At 40.0% G+C, this 17,710-nt stretch overlaps 2 protein-coding genes across 4 annotated transcripts in view; both read left to right on the top strand.

Annotated features, from left to right (window-relative positions):
* Positions 1 to 13,346, top strand: part of frmd6 (FERM domain containing 6) — a 35,111-nt gene extending 21,765 nt beyond the window's left edge. For both annotated transcript variants that reach the window (XM_044374315.1, XM_044374314.1), the window contains exons 4-14: positions 2,339 to 2,418; positions 3,636 to 3,712; positions 3,838 to 4,024; positions 5,230 to 5,385; positions 5,579 to 5,644; positions 6,003 to 6,071; positions 8,728 to 8,902; positions 9,049 to 9,357; positions 9,668 to 9,799; positions 10,079 to 10,170; positions 11,030 to 13,346. In XM_044374315.1, the coding sequence (XP_044230250.1) occupies positions 2,339 to 2,418; positions 3,636 to 3,712; positions 3,838 to 4,024; positions 5,230 to 5,385; positions 5,579 to 5,644; positions 6,003 to 6,071; positions 8,728 to 8,902; positions 9,049 to 9,357; positions 9,668 to 9,799; positions 10,079 to 10,170; positions 11,030 to 11,320 (1,634 nt within the window). In that variant the 3' untranslated portion in view covers positions 11,321 to 13,346. The remainder of the gene's footprint in view (positions 1 to 2,338; positions 2,419 to 3,635; positions 3,713 to 3,837; positions 4,025 to 5,229; positions 5,386 to 5,578; positions 5,645 to 6,002; positions 6,072 to 8,727; positions 8,903 to 9,048; positions 9,358 to 9,667; positions 9,800 to 10,078; positions 10,171 to 11,029) is intronic.
* Positions 13,347 to 16,522: 3,176 nt separating this feature from the next.
* Positions 16,523 to 17,710, top strand: part of LOC122997959 (guanine nucleotide-binding protein G(I)/G(S)/G(O) subunit gamma-2) — a 28,075-nt gene continuing 26,887 nt past the window's right edge. The window contains exons 1-2 of one of the 2 annotated variants that reach the window (XM_044374382.1): positions 16,523 to 16,594; positions 17,528 to 17,609. The gene's annotated coding sequence lies outside the window, so the exon portion shown is untranslated. Of the gene's footprint in view, positions 16,595 to 16,781; positions 16,801 to 17,527; positions 17,610 to 17,710 lie in introns of those variants that run through there. The other variant, XM_044374384.1, reaches the window with a different exon arrangement.

Raw genomic sequence — 17,710 nt, 5'->3', positions numbered from 1 at the left:
CTATCTTCTTAACTTGTTTATCTGTCAGCGGAACAGAACAGCCTTTGTTCTCTGTGATTATCCGCCTCACTCCTCCTTTTCTGTTGAGGTTATTCAGTTGTGTGGATAAATTCTAGTCGAACATCATGTGGTTATGTCTTGTAAATTGTGAAATCCTGGTGAATGCTTGTCAAAAAGAGCCACATAAAAAACATCGTAACCAGGCAGTTAATTCCCTCAAACCAATGACTTGGCTGGGAAACAGGATTCAGCCATAAATGTAGCATCTCTCACCTATCTGTCATGAATCTGGGCCTCCTTGTTCCTGACTGGCTCCCATTGTACAACGAAGTTAAAGTTGTTTTTACGGTGACAAGGCTCGGCGAGGGTCGTACGCATGGAATGAGTCATCGTGTCTGTCCTATGGCCTGGCAGACAGCGGGTGACAGTTGTAGGCAACTGCAAAGGGAGAGTAAATTGCAAAGGCAGTGTTTTCAGACAGCTGGCCTCCAGATGAGCCAATGACGGCGCAGCAGGTCAGTTGAGCCGGAGCCAACGGGTCTGATTGTGGGACATTCCTGAAGTGCTTGTCTGAACAGCGTGAAATCCCCAAGGCAAACAGAGGCCACCCACCCCCTGTGTGTCACCTGCTGTCCCCCTGACCACAACGTCCACGGCCAGGCTGCCACACCAGACAGGGGTTCATATACGTCTTTGTTTGCTTGCTTTTAGGAGCACTAGAAAGATATGTGGTATCAACTATCTAACATTAACGAATGCAAGAAAGTCTGTCCAGTGACTACTCAGAGTCTGGATGTAGTAACCCCAGTAAGTGCTTCTAATGTTTGGTTTTATTATAGAGCTGAAATGCTACAACTATTTTGGAAAATTGATTCAGTCATTTTTTAAGCAAAACTGCCCAAATTTCAGTGGTTCCAGCCTCTCAAATGTGAATATTTGTGAGCCCTCTATGATAGTAAACTGAATATTTTTGGGTTTTTGACTTTTTGTCAGAGAAGAGAAGCTCTGGGAACTTGATGAACTTTTTTTTACTTTTTTTTTTTTTTTTTTTACATTTTATAGACCAAGCAATTGGTCGATAAATCTAAATATTAATCTGCAAATTATCAGATAATAAACATAGTTGTTTGTTGTTTGTCGCCCTAAAACAGTGCTGATTGATTTGGTCAGTTTTCTTCCTCCATCACGCTACCTTTTACCTTTTACCAAACCATCTAATGACATCTCTCCCCAGTGGTTTCATATACTTTAATCATTTGTTTTATATACATTCAGCAACTATATAACTGATATATAACTGATTACTCTGAGGTCTCATTTAAAATAAGCTGTAAATCTCTACAGATTCTGTCACAAGTTATCTTTCTGTCTATGTAAATTGACATAATGTTCTGAAAACAGAACACAGACCACAAAAATTAATTTTAAGGGTCAGTCCATCCAAATGTCTGAAAACATATACCACCACTAAACCCTGGCCCACTTACTTTTCTCTCGATGTACGACCACAAATAGCTGTGAATGAAAACTTTTCACAGTGAAGTCTGTGGATTAGCCTGAGCAACAAGGATATTGTTTCTGGAAACAGACATTTTCTGTCGAGTTTTTCAAATGTAATTTTTAGATTCCTCAAGGGCCACAAATCAAATGCCATTGACCTCAATTGTATTGGGATGGCGGCAGAAGTCTCAGCGGTGGAGATCACACTAAATAAAACCAAAACTAGCTTCATGGGAAGATTTGACTGAGGGTTAGTGGGAAATGTTTTTAAATTGACAAGGCAAAAACAAAGTGTTAACATGGAGCAGCATATTCTGGACAACATATCAATGTGTTTCTGAACATAAAATAACCATGAGTCATAAAAGGTATATAAATATAAATATAAACACACTCCAATAGTCTGATCTAATCCTCATAACAGTTTCCAATTTTGATAAAAATATGCATCGACGTCCTGTCAGGGAGGCTGCTCTTCATGCGTACTGGTTTTTCAGTGGGTTTTTCATTGTATAGAAATTCAGAGTTGTCAGATCAGCAGGCCTGCAGCTCATGAAAGGCGTCACTTTAGGAGCAGATTAAGACATGACAGCGTGAGGTGAAGAAATGAGAAGGAACACCAGAGGCTCGGAGTACAAAGAGAAATGCAGAGGCTGTCTGATGCGATTGCTTTGAGGCGGTCTTTGAACTGTGCTCATTCATCAGGGTTTTCTCTGTGCATACACACTCATGAAAGCACCTATACAGCCACATGTACACACACACACACACACACACACAGACATTGATGATGCAGAGAGTGAGTGTTCAAACTAAACCTATGCCTCTCCTCCAACAGATAATGAACACATCTATATGGAGCTGGATCAGAAACTATCCAAGTACTGCCCTAAAGAATGGAAGAGAGAAGCCAGCAAGGTAAGAAATTATGTGCTGGATTAGGGCTGGGCGACGTGGCCAAAAAACCTAAACTCAATTTTTTTTTTTCAAGTTTTGGGTCGATTCAGCTGAGCAAGACTAATAAAAGACTTGCACCATTTGCAAGGCTGTCATCATTTCACATAATATAATACCCACATCATCCCACACAGCTACTTACTGTCAGTAACAGATGGTTCAACTAAGTAGATCAGTGTGCAAAGTCATTTCAGTCCGTCCCTTGACATGCGACCATTAAATTCAGATAGCCAGAGACAGCTAGCTACCCGGTGTCACGACAGTCCACTAAACTGCAGCAGGTGGACATGCAGTGGAACTAATTATGTCACAGTTTACAGGACTTTTTGACTAAAAATAACCGTTTCGTGCAAATTGTATTCACTCAGTTTTCATGATTTAGACATTTCACTCATCCTTCTAAAACAAAAACGTTGAATTAAATTCATTCAAGATACCTCCCAGCCCTATGCTGGATTATGGATATTGACTTTCATTCAAAAGTTTAACAGTGAGCAGATGACAGCAAGTTTCTTTTTAAAGCAAAGCGAGATTAAAATTGTAGACATTTACTTGTCTTATCACCCTAAGTCAGGGGTTTCCAACCTCTGCTCCCAGCCTGTGAGGAAAAAAAAGCTGAATATAATGATATTATTATTATTATTATTATTATTATTATTATTATTATTATTATTATTATTATTATATAATGCTATTTTGGAGGTCTGTCTGTGCTGCATTTTTCCTCATCACTCCATCATGTCTTGTCCTCGGGTTGCAATTAAGATTATTTTTTTATCATAGTTAATCTGTCGTTTATTTTCCCGACTGATAGAAAACAGTGAAAAATGCTCATTACGAAATGCTACAGCACAAGGTCATGTCAATAAATGTCTTGATTAACTGTCCGAAACCCAAAAATATTTAATTTACTATAACGTAAGACCAAGAAAAGCAGCAAATTCTCACATCTGGGAACCCTGTACATCAAATGTTGTTTTTGCTTGAAAAATTATTCAAGCGATTAATCAATTATCAAATTAGTTGGAGATTAATTGTCTAAACGTTGCAGCTCTACATGCCCCCCCACCCCCCCCCCTCTCTCTCTTGTTACCAAGGTGTAACAGTAGTGAACAGGCCTTGATGGAGTGTGGATGTTGTAGAAATTAAACATGGATTTCCACTTGTGTGTTTTCCAGGGCATCGATCAGTTCGGGCCTCCGATGATCATTCACTTCAGAGCTCAGTATTACGTTGAGAACGGGAGATTGATCAGGCAAGTAAAGCACACATGTTAAGCCAAGTTATAGTTACGAGCAATGTTAAATACGTCTAACATCACTCACTTTAGCTCCAATTAACCTATAAGTCAGTTAATTCTTCTGTCTGCTTGCCCTGCAGTGACCGGGCAGCCAGGTACTACTACTACTGGCACTTGAGGAAACAGGTGCTGCTCTCTCAGTGTATCCAAAGGGAGGAGGCCTACTTCCTCCTGGCAGCCTTCGCCCTGCAGGCTGACCTCGGCAACTTCAAACGTAACAAGCACTTTGGGAAGTACTTTGAACCTGAAGCCTACTTCCCCCCATGGGTGTGTATGTCTAACACGCACCGTATGTGGGCCCGAACCCTCAAACTTATCAGAGAAGAAGAGATGATTGAAGATGACTTAGCATCATCCAGCTCACTTTTTTGCCTTCCTGCTCACACCAGATCACATCTTCCTCCCTCTTGTCCCGCACCTGCACCCGATCACGTCTTGTATTAATATCACAAACAAACAACACTTGACATACTTTCTTTCTTATTTCAGTACCTTTTGCTTTTGTCTTTAGGGACACAGAAATATTTATTTTAGATTTCCCTTGGGTTATTTAGCTCGCATACACATGCTCTCCTTTCTTTTGGTTTTGTTTTCATGTCTCGTTGTTCAGTAACTATCACTGGGCACGCACAAAAAAATTAAAAGCAACGTAAATTGTGAGTAATGCTGTAAACACAGTCTGTGGTAAGTCTGTCTGATATTACAGTGAGTCACAACGAATGTCATTCTAAAGATCCATGACTCAAATGGGTCTAAGCTGAAAAATACCAAAAATAAATTGCTGTATCACTGACGGAGAAACTGAAACGTACAGTGGAGGTTTGCTCGTGACTGTCGGTGTTCAGTGTCCTGGCCTGCAGTGTGCATGTGGGTCTGTAGCCACCTTCCATTTATCATGCTGACCAAACACATCTGAGCATGTGGGATAATGAGAACTGGGACACCAAGTTTATTTTTGTCCCTGGAAGTAGCACACACACACACACACACACACATACACACACACACACACACACACACACACACACACACACACACACACACACTTTTTTTTTGTAATCTTAAGAAATGCACAGGCTGACATGGCAACACCACCTCACCACCCTCCACCTCTCTGGTTATCACGGCCACACCCGTCTGATTGCCCTTCACTTCCTGTGATTAGCCTCCTGCCTGCTTATCGCCACTTGAAACAGGAAATTGTTTGATGATGAGCGTCGTACACTAACCGACAGTAAATCGCCCACAGATTTAGGTGCTCGGAAAGCTTACTAGAAAATCTTCAAAAGCAAAGCTTAGCGAGTGTGTTTCTAGTTCTTCTCCTTCAGTCTTTCCAGGTTAAGACATCTGTTTGCTGTGCAACACGGATTTTCGTTACCATCACTGGCAACCTGTGCTGCCAATCTGCTGTAATGAGTCTCTACAACTTAAGCAGCCAAGCATAACGTTTCCATTTTTCTCTCCACACTCAGGTGATAGCCAAGCGTGGCCGTGAGTACATCCTGAGGCATATCCCAAACATGCACAAAGACCAGTTCGCCCTCACGGCTTCAGAGGCGCACCTCAAGTACATTAAGGAGTGTGCTCAGCTTGATGATGTCACTGTCCACTACTACAGACTTTACAAGGTGAGAGATTGCACTATTTCAGATATACAGTACAGCAGAGGATCGATCTCTATGTGCAGGTGTATCAAGTCTGTTGTTTGACTAGTTTTGTATTTGGCTACATTTGATGCTTTGACACCTCATTGAATTTCAGGTTTTTCTGCTTAATCATATCTTCTCCTCATCTACATATGATGTCACCTCTTTTTAACAGGACAAGAAGGAAGTAGAGGCATCTCTTACATTGGGGCTGACTTTACGTGGTATCCAAATATTCCAGGTACAGTTTCTTAGTAATTCGTATTCCTAATTCCTAGTAATAAATCTCCATCTTTTCAAGTTCATTTTTGTTTATTTTTGTGTCTAAAATGAAAAAATCTGCCAGTGTGTTAAGATACTTTCCGCCTGTTTCCAATACAAATCAACTTATTTTAATTTTTTTTTAGAAATAAGTCTCGATATCTTTACAGAAAACAGAATAAGGCAGATTTCTGTACTCTTGATTCTAGAAAATTCACGACACAAGTCGAATGCTGAAATAAACAAGTTGAAATAATCTAACTGCACTGGCAGATATTTTATCTGTTTTAAGAAACTCATCACCATACCTCCGATCATCAACTTCTTTTGTGTTGCAGAACGTCGGGTCTGTAAGGCAACTGTTGTACGACTTCCCCTGGACCAACGTGGGAAAACTGGTGTTTGTGGTGAGTCAGATGGACCAAAACAACTTTGTGAGACACATAGAAAACCCAGAGAGGTGCCATGTTATGTTTTGTTTTGTTTTGTTTTTTTAAACTCATTCCAAGCGATGACGAAACCCAAGCATCTGCCAGCTTATGGCAATGTTTGTGAAAGCCTAGCTCCTGCTCAGGGTCGTGGAAATTTTTACGCAAGGCTTCTTTTCTCCACACTGCTGTTTTATCTTAGCCCTGCAGGTCCTCTGGAACTAATCAAGGATATAGAAAGACTTTCTTCTCATGCATGCACACTCACACACAGACACATACTGTATACTACATATATACATATTTTTATGTAATCAGCAGTGGATTTTTTTTTTCCCATATGATAGACATGTCTTGATTTATCCATTTTATCAATTATCATCGGTGTCCCTGTGCCCTTTAAAGAAAATCCTGTAAAATCTTCTCATCTCTGCTCTGAGTCAGTCCGTCGTTAAGCTCATCACAGCAGTCGGTTAATTTGCCTCCATAGGGTTTCTGTTATCGCAGGAAGGCAGAGAAGCTTACTATATATCTGTTTCACTCTGTCGGCGTCACGTTTTCTGCCAGTTGAGTATTAATCACAATAATCCGGAGAGGTCGTTATTGCTTATCAAGGCTCTTGCACAAAAACCAGCTCCTTGTGACTCTGATTCTGGCTACTCTTTTATTTTTATACATTTGAGGGGACTTTATAGACAGGTTTCATGACTTTTAGGCCCCTGAGAAACATGCTTTGTTCCTCCAGAAAGGTTTTTATACAAGAATGGTGAGTTTTGCTTTGGCCTAATTTTAGCAAAAACATCCGATGCATCTGCCGCTCGATTTAGGACAAAGACATCCTGTTTTCCTCATTCTTGTTTTGTCGGTGGTTTCACAGCATCTGCTGTCTGCAGCATCGTGAGAGTGAACCAGCGGTGGCGTGGCTGTGGTTTCACTGTGTTCGCGAAGGGCCTCTCGTGGCCCCGTCCCACCCTTCTCCTGAATAACAGGCTTTCTCCTCCACCCCACCCACGAGTCACGTCATCTAACACCGCTGCCACCACGGCTGCAGCTACGGCCCGAACGAGCCAAAGAGCGGAGCAGGGCGGAGGAACGTGTGGGTCAATAAACACCAGATGTTGGTTTCGACGGGGATTCTGGATTCAGTCTATCGGCCGAAATGATTCAAACTTGTCTTTGGCATCAACGTTGAAAGGAGAGAGCGATGTTTTTCCGCTCATTGTTAGAAAAGGGTGTAATTCAGTATTTCTGATGCAAGAAGAGAAAACAAAGTTGCATTCTTGCTTCTCCTGACCCCGTGATAGTTTGATCTTGTCCTCCTGAACGCTGGAGTGAGGTCATCCCCCATGTGTCCTGTACTGCTGGATCTAAAGCTGACTTGAGACTTGCCAGTGTTCTGGTTGAAGCTGGACTCGTTGAGGGATTGTTGGACACAAACGGCCCCTGGATGATGCCGGGAGTTTTCGATGTGTGTGGCCTGTAGGGGAGGTCTTGTTGGGAGGAGGAGAAAGTTGTCCAGCTGTCATAAGCAGCAGCAGCAGCAAAGAGTTCAGACGGACTGACCATACTGCATGAAAAAAGAAGCTTCTAAGTGACGTCTGAACACCTTTTAATAACCCGCCACTTGACACCAGCCTGCTGCTGTGTATGTTTGGTCTAGAGTAGAGTTACCAAAAGCAGGAAAGCTGTCGATTCAATATGTCTGATTTTTTAAATTATCTTTGCCTATTTTAAGATAAAAAAGAGATTTTATGCTTCATGCATTTCACTCAGTTTGGCTCATTCTCACCTGGCTGCTGCCCAGTAAGATTTCAGTGTTTTACAGGAGGCCACTAGGAGCAGCAGAGGGGCAGTTTGAGGACAAATACTCAACTTGAGGCATGGAAGAGAATTTCTTCATTTTCCCACCCAGAGTTTTCTTGCCAGTCCGGGGTTTTGAACAGGAAATCTTCCTGTCTTTAGTAACCACTGACCAGAGAAAATAATCTTTTACAGGAAAGCCACTGTCAAAGGACTGTCAGTTGGGTTTTTTTGAACTACAGTACAAAGTCAAATACCTATAATGTGCTTCTCTACCTATGGGTCTTTAAACATGCGTGGATTCAGCTGGTTTCTTTAAAAACGTCTGGATAAATAAAGTAAAAGCTCAGTCTTGTGGTCAGAAATGTGCAGTTCTTTGCATTTTCAGGGTGCTTTAAACCCACCCGTCGCCTTTGAAAGTCCAAACCCTTGCAGAAATGTTTATAGGTCTGTATTGAAAACAACCCCGCTGACACTAAAGACAGCTGTTATTGGGTCGAGCTTCTGCCAAAAGGCGAGGGAGAAAGCACAAACCCACCATTTTAGTTTTTCCGTGCATTCAGCCAACATGTCCTCTCCCTGGAAAATCATCAAAACTGCTCAAAAATGCTCAGTTTCAGTCTCGGTATGGAGAAATGAAGAGCAGATACACGGACTGATTGTTCCTTTGTGTTTGGATGCAAAATAGTTTTCAAGAACAGACTTTGTTCCTCCTCTGAGGTTTCCCTTCAGGCCTTTCTGGCATAATCATATGTCAAATTCACATTCCTGTTTCATAATCTTATGTTATTAAGTGCTGTAAATCATCAACGTTTTTCTCCTCCTGCTCTCTTAGGGGAAGAAGTTTGAAATCCTTCCTGACGGACTCCCCTCGGCCCGTAAACTCATCTACTACACAGGTTGTCCTTTGCGCTCTCGCCACCTTCTGCAGCTGCTCAGTAACAGCCACCGGCTCTACATGAACCTGCAGCCTGTTCTCAAACAAGTCCGTCGGTTGGAGGAAAATGAAGGTACTTTTCCAGAATTTCTGGATTTATTACATTGCTCTTCTGGTGTCTTATTTCGTCTTTTATTTTGTGCCAAGGGGCATGACAAAATTTGACACTTTTTAAACAGTACAATCTGTAATAAAGGTCTTATGTGTGGGTTGTTTCAGAGAAGAAGCAATACCGGGAGTCGTACATCAGCGATGCTCTTGAACTGGACATGGAGCAGCTGGACAAGCGTTCCCGAGCCAGCGGCAGCAGCGCAGGGAGCGTTTCTCATCACAAACGTCTGTCCCGCCACTCCACGACCAGCCACGGCAGCTCACACACTTCCGGCATCGAGACAGACAGCTTCAGAGCCCCGGGCCAGGCCCCCCACAGGCCCCTACGAACCTGCAGCTCATCCACAACCAGCCACGGGAGCTCACACACCTCCGGCATCGAGAGCAGTAGCAAGGAGCGCATACTAGATGATGACGGTAAGGAGCAGAAAGTATTAACGGTGCCTCGTCCAAAAAGTTACACATAAAAGGTTTTATATATTCGGCATGACCTTTATCTCATAGAGAAGAAGAAATATGAGAGGAATGATGAATTAAGCACTTTGTGTAAAATAAAGAGGAGTAAAGAACTACAGGAATTGCAAAAACACAACAGCATTGACGACTGTGCACCAAAGATGATGCAAAATCCATGACAAAAATGCAGATTACCACTTCAAATATTTTGTTATCGCAGAGCTTTTGTTGAAATGTAATCATCCTGACACAAACATTTCTGTTCCTGCAGAGATTGAGATGCTGGTGGACGACCCTAAAGACTACGAGGAGCTCCACGAGATGGCTCTGGACCAGGAGCTGTGTATCCACATCACCGAGGACATGCTGACGATGTCCCCCGATCAGACCAACGGATACTCCGGTACGGACCAGTTTCTCAGTGTTGCTGCTCCACCTTTATTTAAGCTGACACTTGTTCAGAGTGAGCTGCAGAATTATATTTAGTTTGGCAACGTTATGAGTGAAAAGTAGAAGGAGAATAAGAGTCAAAGCCACAGTAAAGTAATAAAACGCAGGTTGTTTCCTCAACTGTAAAATAGCTTGTTAATAGTGTCCTTTAGGTTTGTCCAAGTGAGCTGAGTGAGGCTGTTTAAGAGTTTTTTTCACTCTCAAACTAAATGTTATGATCTGTTCTTCCCAGGGCTCATAGTGAAAGATGTCAGCTCCTCCACCTCCAGCTCCTCTGAGACCGTCGTCAAGATGAGAGGACAAAGCATCGAGTCTCTGCCACAGGTAACTCACTTTAAATTTTCACGGCACTTGTTGCACAAGTATTAATCACACAAAACATACAGCAAGTAACTACGTTGTATTTGTGTAGAGAAGTGCACAAAAATATCCTGAAATGTTTTTATTTATTAAATGTTTGAATTATTTTGGATCAAATGTTGCTGTTTGGTTATTTATTTCTATATATGGGCAACATTTTAATGACAGGAAGTCATATGTCTACTGTACAGTTGCAGTGGAGTTTAATCAGCTGTTTAACTCTGCATAATAATAATAATAAAACTTTATTATTATTTTTAATTTTGCTATGTTGGTCTATTATGAACACACAACATGTATTGCACGTCTGTGCATCCTGGAAGAGTGATCTGTCGCTCTTCCTGAGGTTTCTTCCCATTTTTCTCAGTTAAAGAGTTTTTCATTATCCAAATCAAGGGTCTAAGGATGGAGGATGTTATATTTCTGTACAGATTGTAAAGCCAGTAAGGGGTAAAAAGATGCTAATCAAACGAATGTATTGATTTTGCCTCTCAGTAGACCAGAATATATTTCATTAATGGCCGACATCTTTTGCATCTCTTACATCTTTTTCTCAACTGGAAGTTCAAGAAAAACCTTCCGCACTTCTTTGCATTCACAAGAGAACTGCTTTAAGAGTCAAAAACTAAACCAGAAGTACAACAGAGAGAGTGAGTCAGCATGTGACTACAAAGTAATTCCTGGATAGTATTTAACATCACGGACTGATGATAATTAACAGTGTAAGAGTTTCCGATGGTCGCTTTCGTCCCGAAGTGATTCATGTTTTTTGACCACCTCCAGCTTTCTTCATAACGTTTGATTTGTCGCTTTCCACCCACAGACGTCTGCATGCAGGAAACCTCAGTCTTCAACCGACCGACACAGCCAGTCGCTCGATGACGTCCGGCTCTACCAGAAGGACTGCCTGCAGTGGGCGGAGCTCTGCCAGGACACCGCCCACAGCTACACGTTCGGCTGCGCCCAGGAGCACAGCGACGGCTGCGGCTACCAGGGCCTGGCCGATCAGTGCACCGGCATGCGTGGCGAGCAGCACCCGTTCCCCATCAAAAGAACCAACAAATACTTCTCCCTGGACCTGACCAGCGACGAGGTCCCTGAGTTTGTGGTGTGACGGAGGGCGACGCGGAAACAAGGCGACCTCAGGGTGACCTTTTGTCAGATCTGGAGATGTTTCAGCCCTCAGGGAACGAGACAAGAGAGGAGTGTTGTGGGAGAGGTGGTTTCTATTCTTGGCAGCAAATAGCAGCGATGAGTAAACTGGCAACAAGTTGGCTGCCCCTTCACTTACCACTTGAGATGTTTAACACATAACAAATGAACAAACATGGAGGACTCTGGCTGAAATGGGAATTTTATAAACGAACACTGGGTTCAAGAGAACCTGTGTCTTTAAAAACGTAACCCGAGCTGCTCCCCTGTGTGAAAGGAAACAAAAGGGATCTTCTTTAAAAAAACATTTATATTCAAATCTGTCCGCTAAACTGGTTTCAAGATCCACATTTGCCTGCTTAATAAAGTCATAAAAAGACTGTGTGTGCAGACATGAAGAGCATATCAAAGATTTTCTGCGGTGGAGGCAAAGGACGAAATCACTCTGAGCTACGAACCAAAGACAAGAAATGGAAAACTTATTCACCCAGCGTGCAGCCACGACAAAAACATTTCAAAGTCATTGTTGGAGGGAAGATGAACTCATGACCCTCAGTCTTCCTCTACGCCACTTCATTTTACCTCAACAGGAAGTGCAGTGTGCCAACTCCCCCCCCACCCCCCCCCACCCCTTTCCCCCCACCCTCTGTCTCACAGACTGGACTCTTAATCATGTGAACACACACCCACGATGTGCCTTCATCACACTATGCAGGTGTCAAACCTTCGCCGTGACAATCACACACCTTCACCTTAGTCATGGGGATCATTTTAAAGATCCAGCCATCATGATAAAGTTCTACTTTACTCTTAAAGCGTTACACACACACACACACACACACACACACACACACACACACACACACACACACACACGCAAACACTTCATCAGCAGATCAGCCTGCTAACTGAAGATGATCTTTGTTTTTCAGCATCTTAAATATCAACAAGATCATGGTTTCAAACTGTTTTCATGTCCTGTGAAATCTGACCGGCTTTCCTGGGGAGGAATGAGGTCGAGTAAGTTCCTACATGTCCCGACTCGCGCTGAGTTTTGCGGCGACAAAAGCTTCCCTGTAATCTAAACTCAAAATGGAGCCCAGTTGGCTGTCGGCCAAAACAAACCGTACATTTTGATGCATACATGTACGTCCTCCTTTCTCCTCATTTGTCTTTGATTCTTATTGTCTTGTTTTGTTAACAATTTAAACTGGAATTTGTTACATTTTTTTTTTTTTTAATTCTTCATCCTCATCATTTTACCTGAAACCTTTTACATGTTGTATTTTTGTATGAATTGCCCAGACTTGTATATGTTGAACAGTTATTCTGCGTGCAGTTGATGTCATTCAGTATTACAAGCAAACGTATGTGACAGTATTATGGACGAGTGATGTCAGATCTTTTATTTTGGGGGCTCTGAACAAGGAAAATTGGTTTTATGGTTTTTATCTCACAGTAAAATTCAACAGAACTGAAGCCTTGTGGTAGCTGGCAAGATGTTTTACAAGCTGTTTGTGATCATTAATGAACTCAAATTTGAATACACTACAACTGGTGAATGAGAACAGGTTAAAATAACAAATAAAAGGTGTTTTATTCATAAATCATGCAGCTCAAAGTGCTACAGCTTTAAAATATTCTGATTTATCAGATTTAAATCAATAATGTCACTGATTTTTATCTTCTCTGTTGTAAAACACAGTTTTACTCTTGTTTGAATTGGGTGGAAAACACTGTGACCACAGAATTACATTTTGACTTTGAATTTTACTCTAAAAATGATGACGTTCTACACACAACTTTTCATGTGGTTTAAGTGAGAGTTTAAGCTATTAAAAAACACTGATGGGAAAAGGCTGGATTCTGCTCTGTAAAGCAGAATAGTTAGACAAAGGAATAGTTGGACATTTTGGGAAATATGCGTATTTGCTTTCTTGCTGAGAGTTAGATGAGAAGATCGATACCACTAGGGCTACAACTAATGATTATTTTCATTATCGATTAATTAGTTGTTTGTTCTTTAAAATGTCAGAAAATGGTGAAAAATGTTGATCACGGTTTCCCAAAGCCCAAGGTGACGTCCTCAGATGTCTTCTTTTGTCCCGTCCAACAGTCCACAACCCAAAGATAATCAGTTTACTGTCATAGAGGAATAAATAAACCAGAAAAATTCACATTTGAGAAGCTGGAATCAGAGAATTTGGACATTTCTTCTTAAAAAAAAATGGCTCAGAGTGACTTATCATTGCAGCTTTATTTGCATTAGCAATTAATCTGACAGTTATCTTCTCGATGAATCGTTTTGTCTATAAAATGTCTGAAAATAGTGAAAATGCCTACTAAAGTCCAAGGTTACGTCCTTAAATGTCTTGTTTTGTCCCAACCAACAGTCCAAAACCCAAAGATATTCAGTTTACTGTCATGTATGACAAAGAAAACCATAAAATTATCACATTTGATGAGGGTTTTTTTGGCAGTTTTACCAAAAAAAAAAAACTGAAAACGATTATTCGATTATCAAAATAGTTGCCGATTCATTTTCAGCTGATAATCGTTGCCGGTTTAGATTCCACTCTTATGTCTGTACAGTGAATATGAAGCTAGAGCTAGCAGCCGGTTAGCTTAGCATAGCATAAAGACTGGAAACAGCTAACCTGGCTCTGCCCAAAGGCATGATGTGTAATATTGTATGCGGCCTAAAAGCTGTTAGCTCAAGATTAATTTTTAATTTTCGATCATTTCTGTCTTTTCAGTTCTGCTTTAAAGGTAACCCCGTGTCTTGTTTTCACAGTGTGACGATACAGCATCTGAACAAGGTTTTTAAAAACACATTTATGAAATACATTAAACAAAAAACATGAATTTGATACTGATATGTAATTAAAAACAACTTCTATATTTCTTACAGGTTGTTTCTTTCTGTTTTCAACATACTTATTTCTACTCATTAATGGAAAATGTCATATTTTGATGGACAATGATGTTTCTTATATTAAAACAGTATGTGTTAAGGTACATAGCCATACAACCATAACCCATGTCCTTAAAGTCTTCACGATTTGTTCTTGACTTCCTTTTCTGACTTAAATATATGGTCAAACTTACACTATGTAAGAGTCTGTATGTCTGTGTCCATAATCCTTTCTGTGAAAGGATCTCCCTTCAGGAAAAAATATTATTTTCTTTTTTTTTTTTGTCACCCTGTAGTTAATAAGAAGATTTGTTATTATGAAGTCTGGTCCGTGCCTTCTTGGTACTAATGCCCTCAATATCCAATAAAAAGGTACATTTATTTGCCAAAGTTCTTGTGTTTTGTGGTGATTTCAGCATTGTGGCAATAATAATAATAATGTCGCAATAATGGAATTAAACATCTGTTTTGTTTTGGGATTTTTTTAAAAATTTTTTTTTAGATTTTTACAAAAAGTCAGTGTAACAACATTTTTCATTTTCTTTTGTTGTAATTTGATCCATTATATTGCACAAATCTGAGGTTTATATCTCTCCAGGACAGTTTTTCTCCTCAGGAAGAATAACTATTTATATAATAATTATTATTTTATTTCTAAACAGAGTAACAACATGCTTAACTGTAGAACCAACAGAGTTAACAGTAAAAAATGGTTTAAAAGAAGATAAGATTACAAGAATAATTAAATAGTACAACAGAGTAAAACAGTAAAACAATGAGCAGCACAGAAAAATGAGACAAAAACAAGACACACATTGTTTGAATTTAAGAAAAGGCTATCTGATATAAGAAACACAGTATAAGTTTCACACAAACAGCACATTAAAACTATGAATAACATAATATAAACCTGGTCATCAGGTACAAATATTTATGATTTGGTCCTGAGAGAGGAGTTACGTCTCTAAAAGTTAGTCTGTACTGCCCTCTGCTGTTAAGAGCATTTACCTCCATATAAATCTGAGTTTGGCCAGTAGGGGGCAGTATTGTCTGACATATGAGATACCAGCTTGTCAGCGCTTATCAGACTCTAAAAAGCATCCTGTACCGTCCAGAGCAAAGCAACAAACATACAAAACATTTTTATGATGCCAAAAAGGAAGAAAATGAGCCACAAATAGAAATTTGGCAGGTTGGATGCTGAATAACCGGCAACCTAAAGTAGGACAAGAAACATTAATGAGATATTTAAATCTTGCTGTTTGACATATTTGTATTGTGGGAGTTTCTTTCTCACATGGGGCAACCAGCTTTTTGTATCGCTTTAAACAAATATAACTGCATGACACTGGACGGCTGAACTTCCTACAACTTAACGTTGATAAAACAAATGTTGTTATTCTTTCTTTCTTATCTTTTCTTACCAGTATTTGTGTTAAAAGGGTCTCATGTGGCTTATCTTTACTTCTTTACACTAGTAGAGTACAGTAGAGCCTTAATGTCCCAGAAGGGCAATAATAGACATCAGCCACTGAATAATACATATAGAAAAGTACAACAATAAATTAAACAATATGAAAGCTTACAGCAGCAAGAAGACGCCAGAGACCAGGGGACTTTTGTTTAAAAAGCCAAAATCTGTTGAAATAAATGTCCTCTTATACCTGTTAGCCCCACCTGTAACCAACAGACTGTTAAAACTGATTTAATAAATGTATAGAACAGTTGTCAACACTGCACTGTTAAAGCTTAGTTAATAAAAACAATCTTTAGGTTGCCTTTTAAAGAATAACTTAAGTGTTGGCATGGTGGATTTTGTGATTTGGGGGCAGCAGGCAAACACTGCATTATTTTCACAGAAGTTCTCAAAACTTTTTTTCTATTTTTATAATATCACACAGTAAAAATACTGTAAAAGTTCTGCATTCAAATTTTTACTTAAATGTGAAGAGTGAAAGAGAGGTATTATCAGCACATTTGTTCTTAATTTTACATCTGTTCAAGGTGGAGCGTTTAATTCTAACTATTTTATATAATGCTGTTTAATCAATAATAATGCATAATATTTATACATATATATATATTTCTTTTTCTAAGAAGCTTGTTTAACTCTCTGAACTTCAGTTCGCGGCAGTTATTGTTATTCGTAGTTTTTTTCGGCGTGTGACGCTGAAGCCGGAAGTTAGAGAGGCTAGCTGAGGTTAGCTTAGCATGCTGGCCGGTGTTTCGGTTTAACCAGTGACCGTGTTAACTGGTGTCTTTCAGGGGACTGTGGAGTGGTTGTCGTGGTGACGGCAGCTGATGAAAACACTAACAGAACACGTAGGTGTCCTCCTAAAAGTCTTTAATTATTGTATGTTCAACACAGTATATATTTGTCTGGTCCTTTTTGTATTACATTATATAAGTTAAATGGTTTCGCCAACAATATATTCATATTTCCCAGCCCGCCCATAAAAACCAAATGCCCGACCAGTTACTTTCCTCTGGCACCGGACTGGGCTGATCCACTGGTGGACCAGAACGCAGTAACAAACCATTGTAGTTATTTGGTTAATATTTAGTTAAGACCAGAATTAGATTTTCCTTTGTCTCCAGTCTGGTCTTTAGAGGCCTTCACTCTGTCACAGAGAGTAGATAACTAGACAGCAGGCTAAAGAATGACAGCTATAGCAAGTGAAAGCTAGCTAGTAAAGCTAAAGCTAAATTCACTTATTGAATCTTTTCCCAGCTGTTATCTGTAACTAAAAATATAAAATTTGATAAACCGTTATGTTCAGGTTGTTATTCATGATAATTAAAAGAAGCAGTAGCCAAAAAAGACAAGATGGAGGAAAAAAAACAACCCAGCTAACGTTAAACTCCTGCTAAAGCTAATTAGCATAACGTTGGCAGAGTAACAGCAACCAACTTCCATTTCAGCTTCTGGATTCAGTGGGATTTGTTTGATTTTGTGTGTTTAAGCTGCCTTTAGATTACATAAAAACCAATATTTTTATTGTTATGAACAATAGCTGTATAATTATAATACATTTCATTTCTTAAACTAGTTCAAATAGACAAGAAAGCTGAAAGCTGTAGGTAGATATATCGCATTTTTTCCCGCTCATTCAGGTCGATGGTATGGGGTTAATATATCAGCCCAAAATGTATACAAAAAGAAATTATAGCCTTTCTATCTGTTATGTAGTTTGCTGACCAGTCTTAAAACTTTGAACCTGGTTGTTTTTGTAATTACTGGTCTCTGTTATTTAGGACAGAACATCCTTCTGCATTACTGAACTCCATCTGCTGAGGAAGGCCAATATTTGTGGTTGAAAGCTTCATAAACCACAAAGTAAGTGGACCTTGCTTTGAGAATTTGTATTTCTTATTTTTTATTTTTTGACTTTTTTACTCTTTGGAGTGACACCACATTAGATACATCATATGACAACG

This window comes from Thunnus albacares, chromosome 15 (assembly GCF_914725855.1).
Source record: "Thunnus albacares chromosome 15, fThuAlb1.1, whole genome shotgun sequence".
Lineage (NCBI taxonomy): Eukaryota > Metazoa > Chordata > Actinopteri > Scombriformes > Scombridae > Thunnus > Thunnus albacares.
The sequence above is the reverse complement of the archived record's forward strand: the minus strand, read 5'-3'. Positions and strand labels throughout refer to the sequence as shown.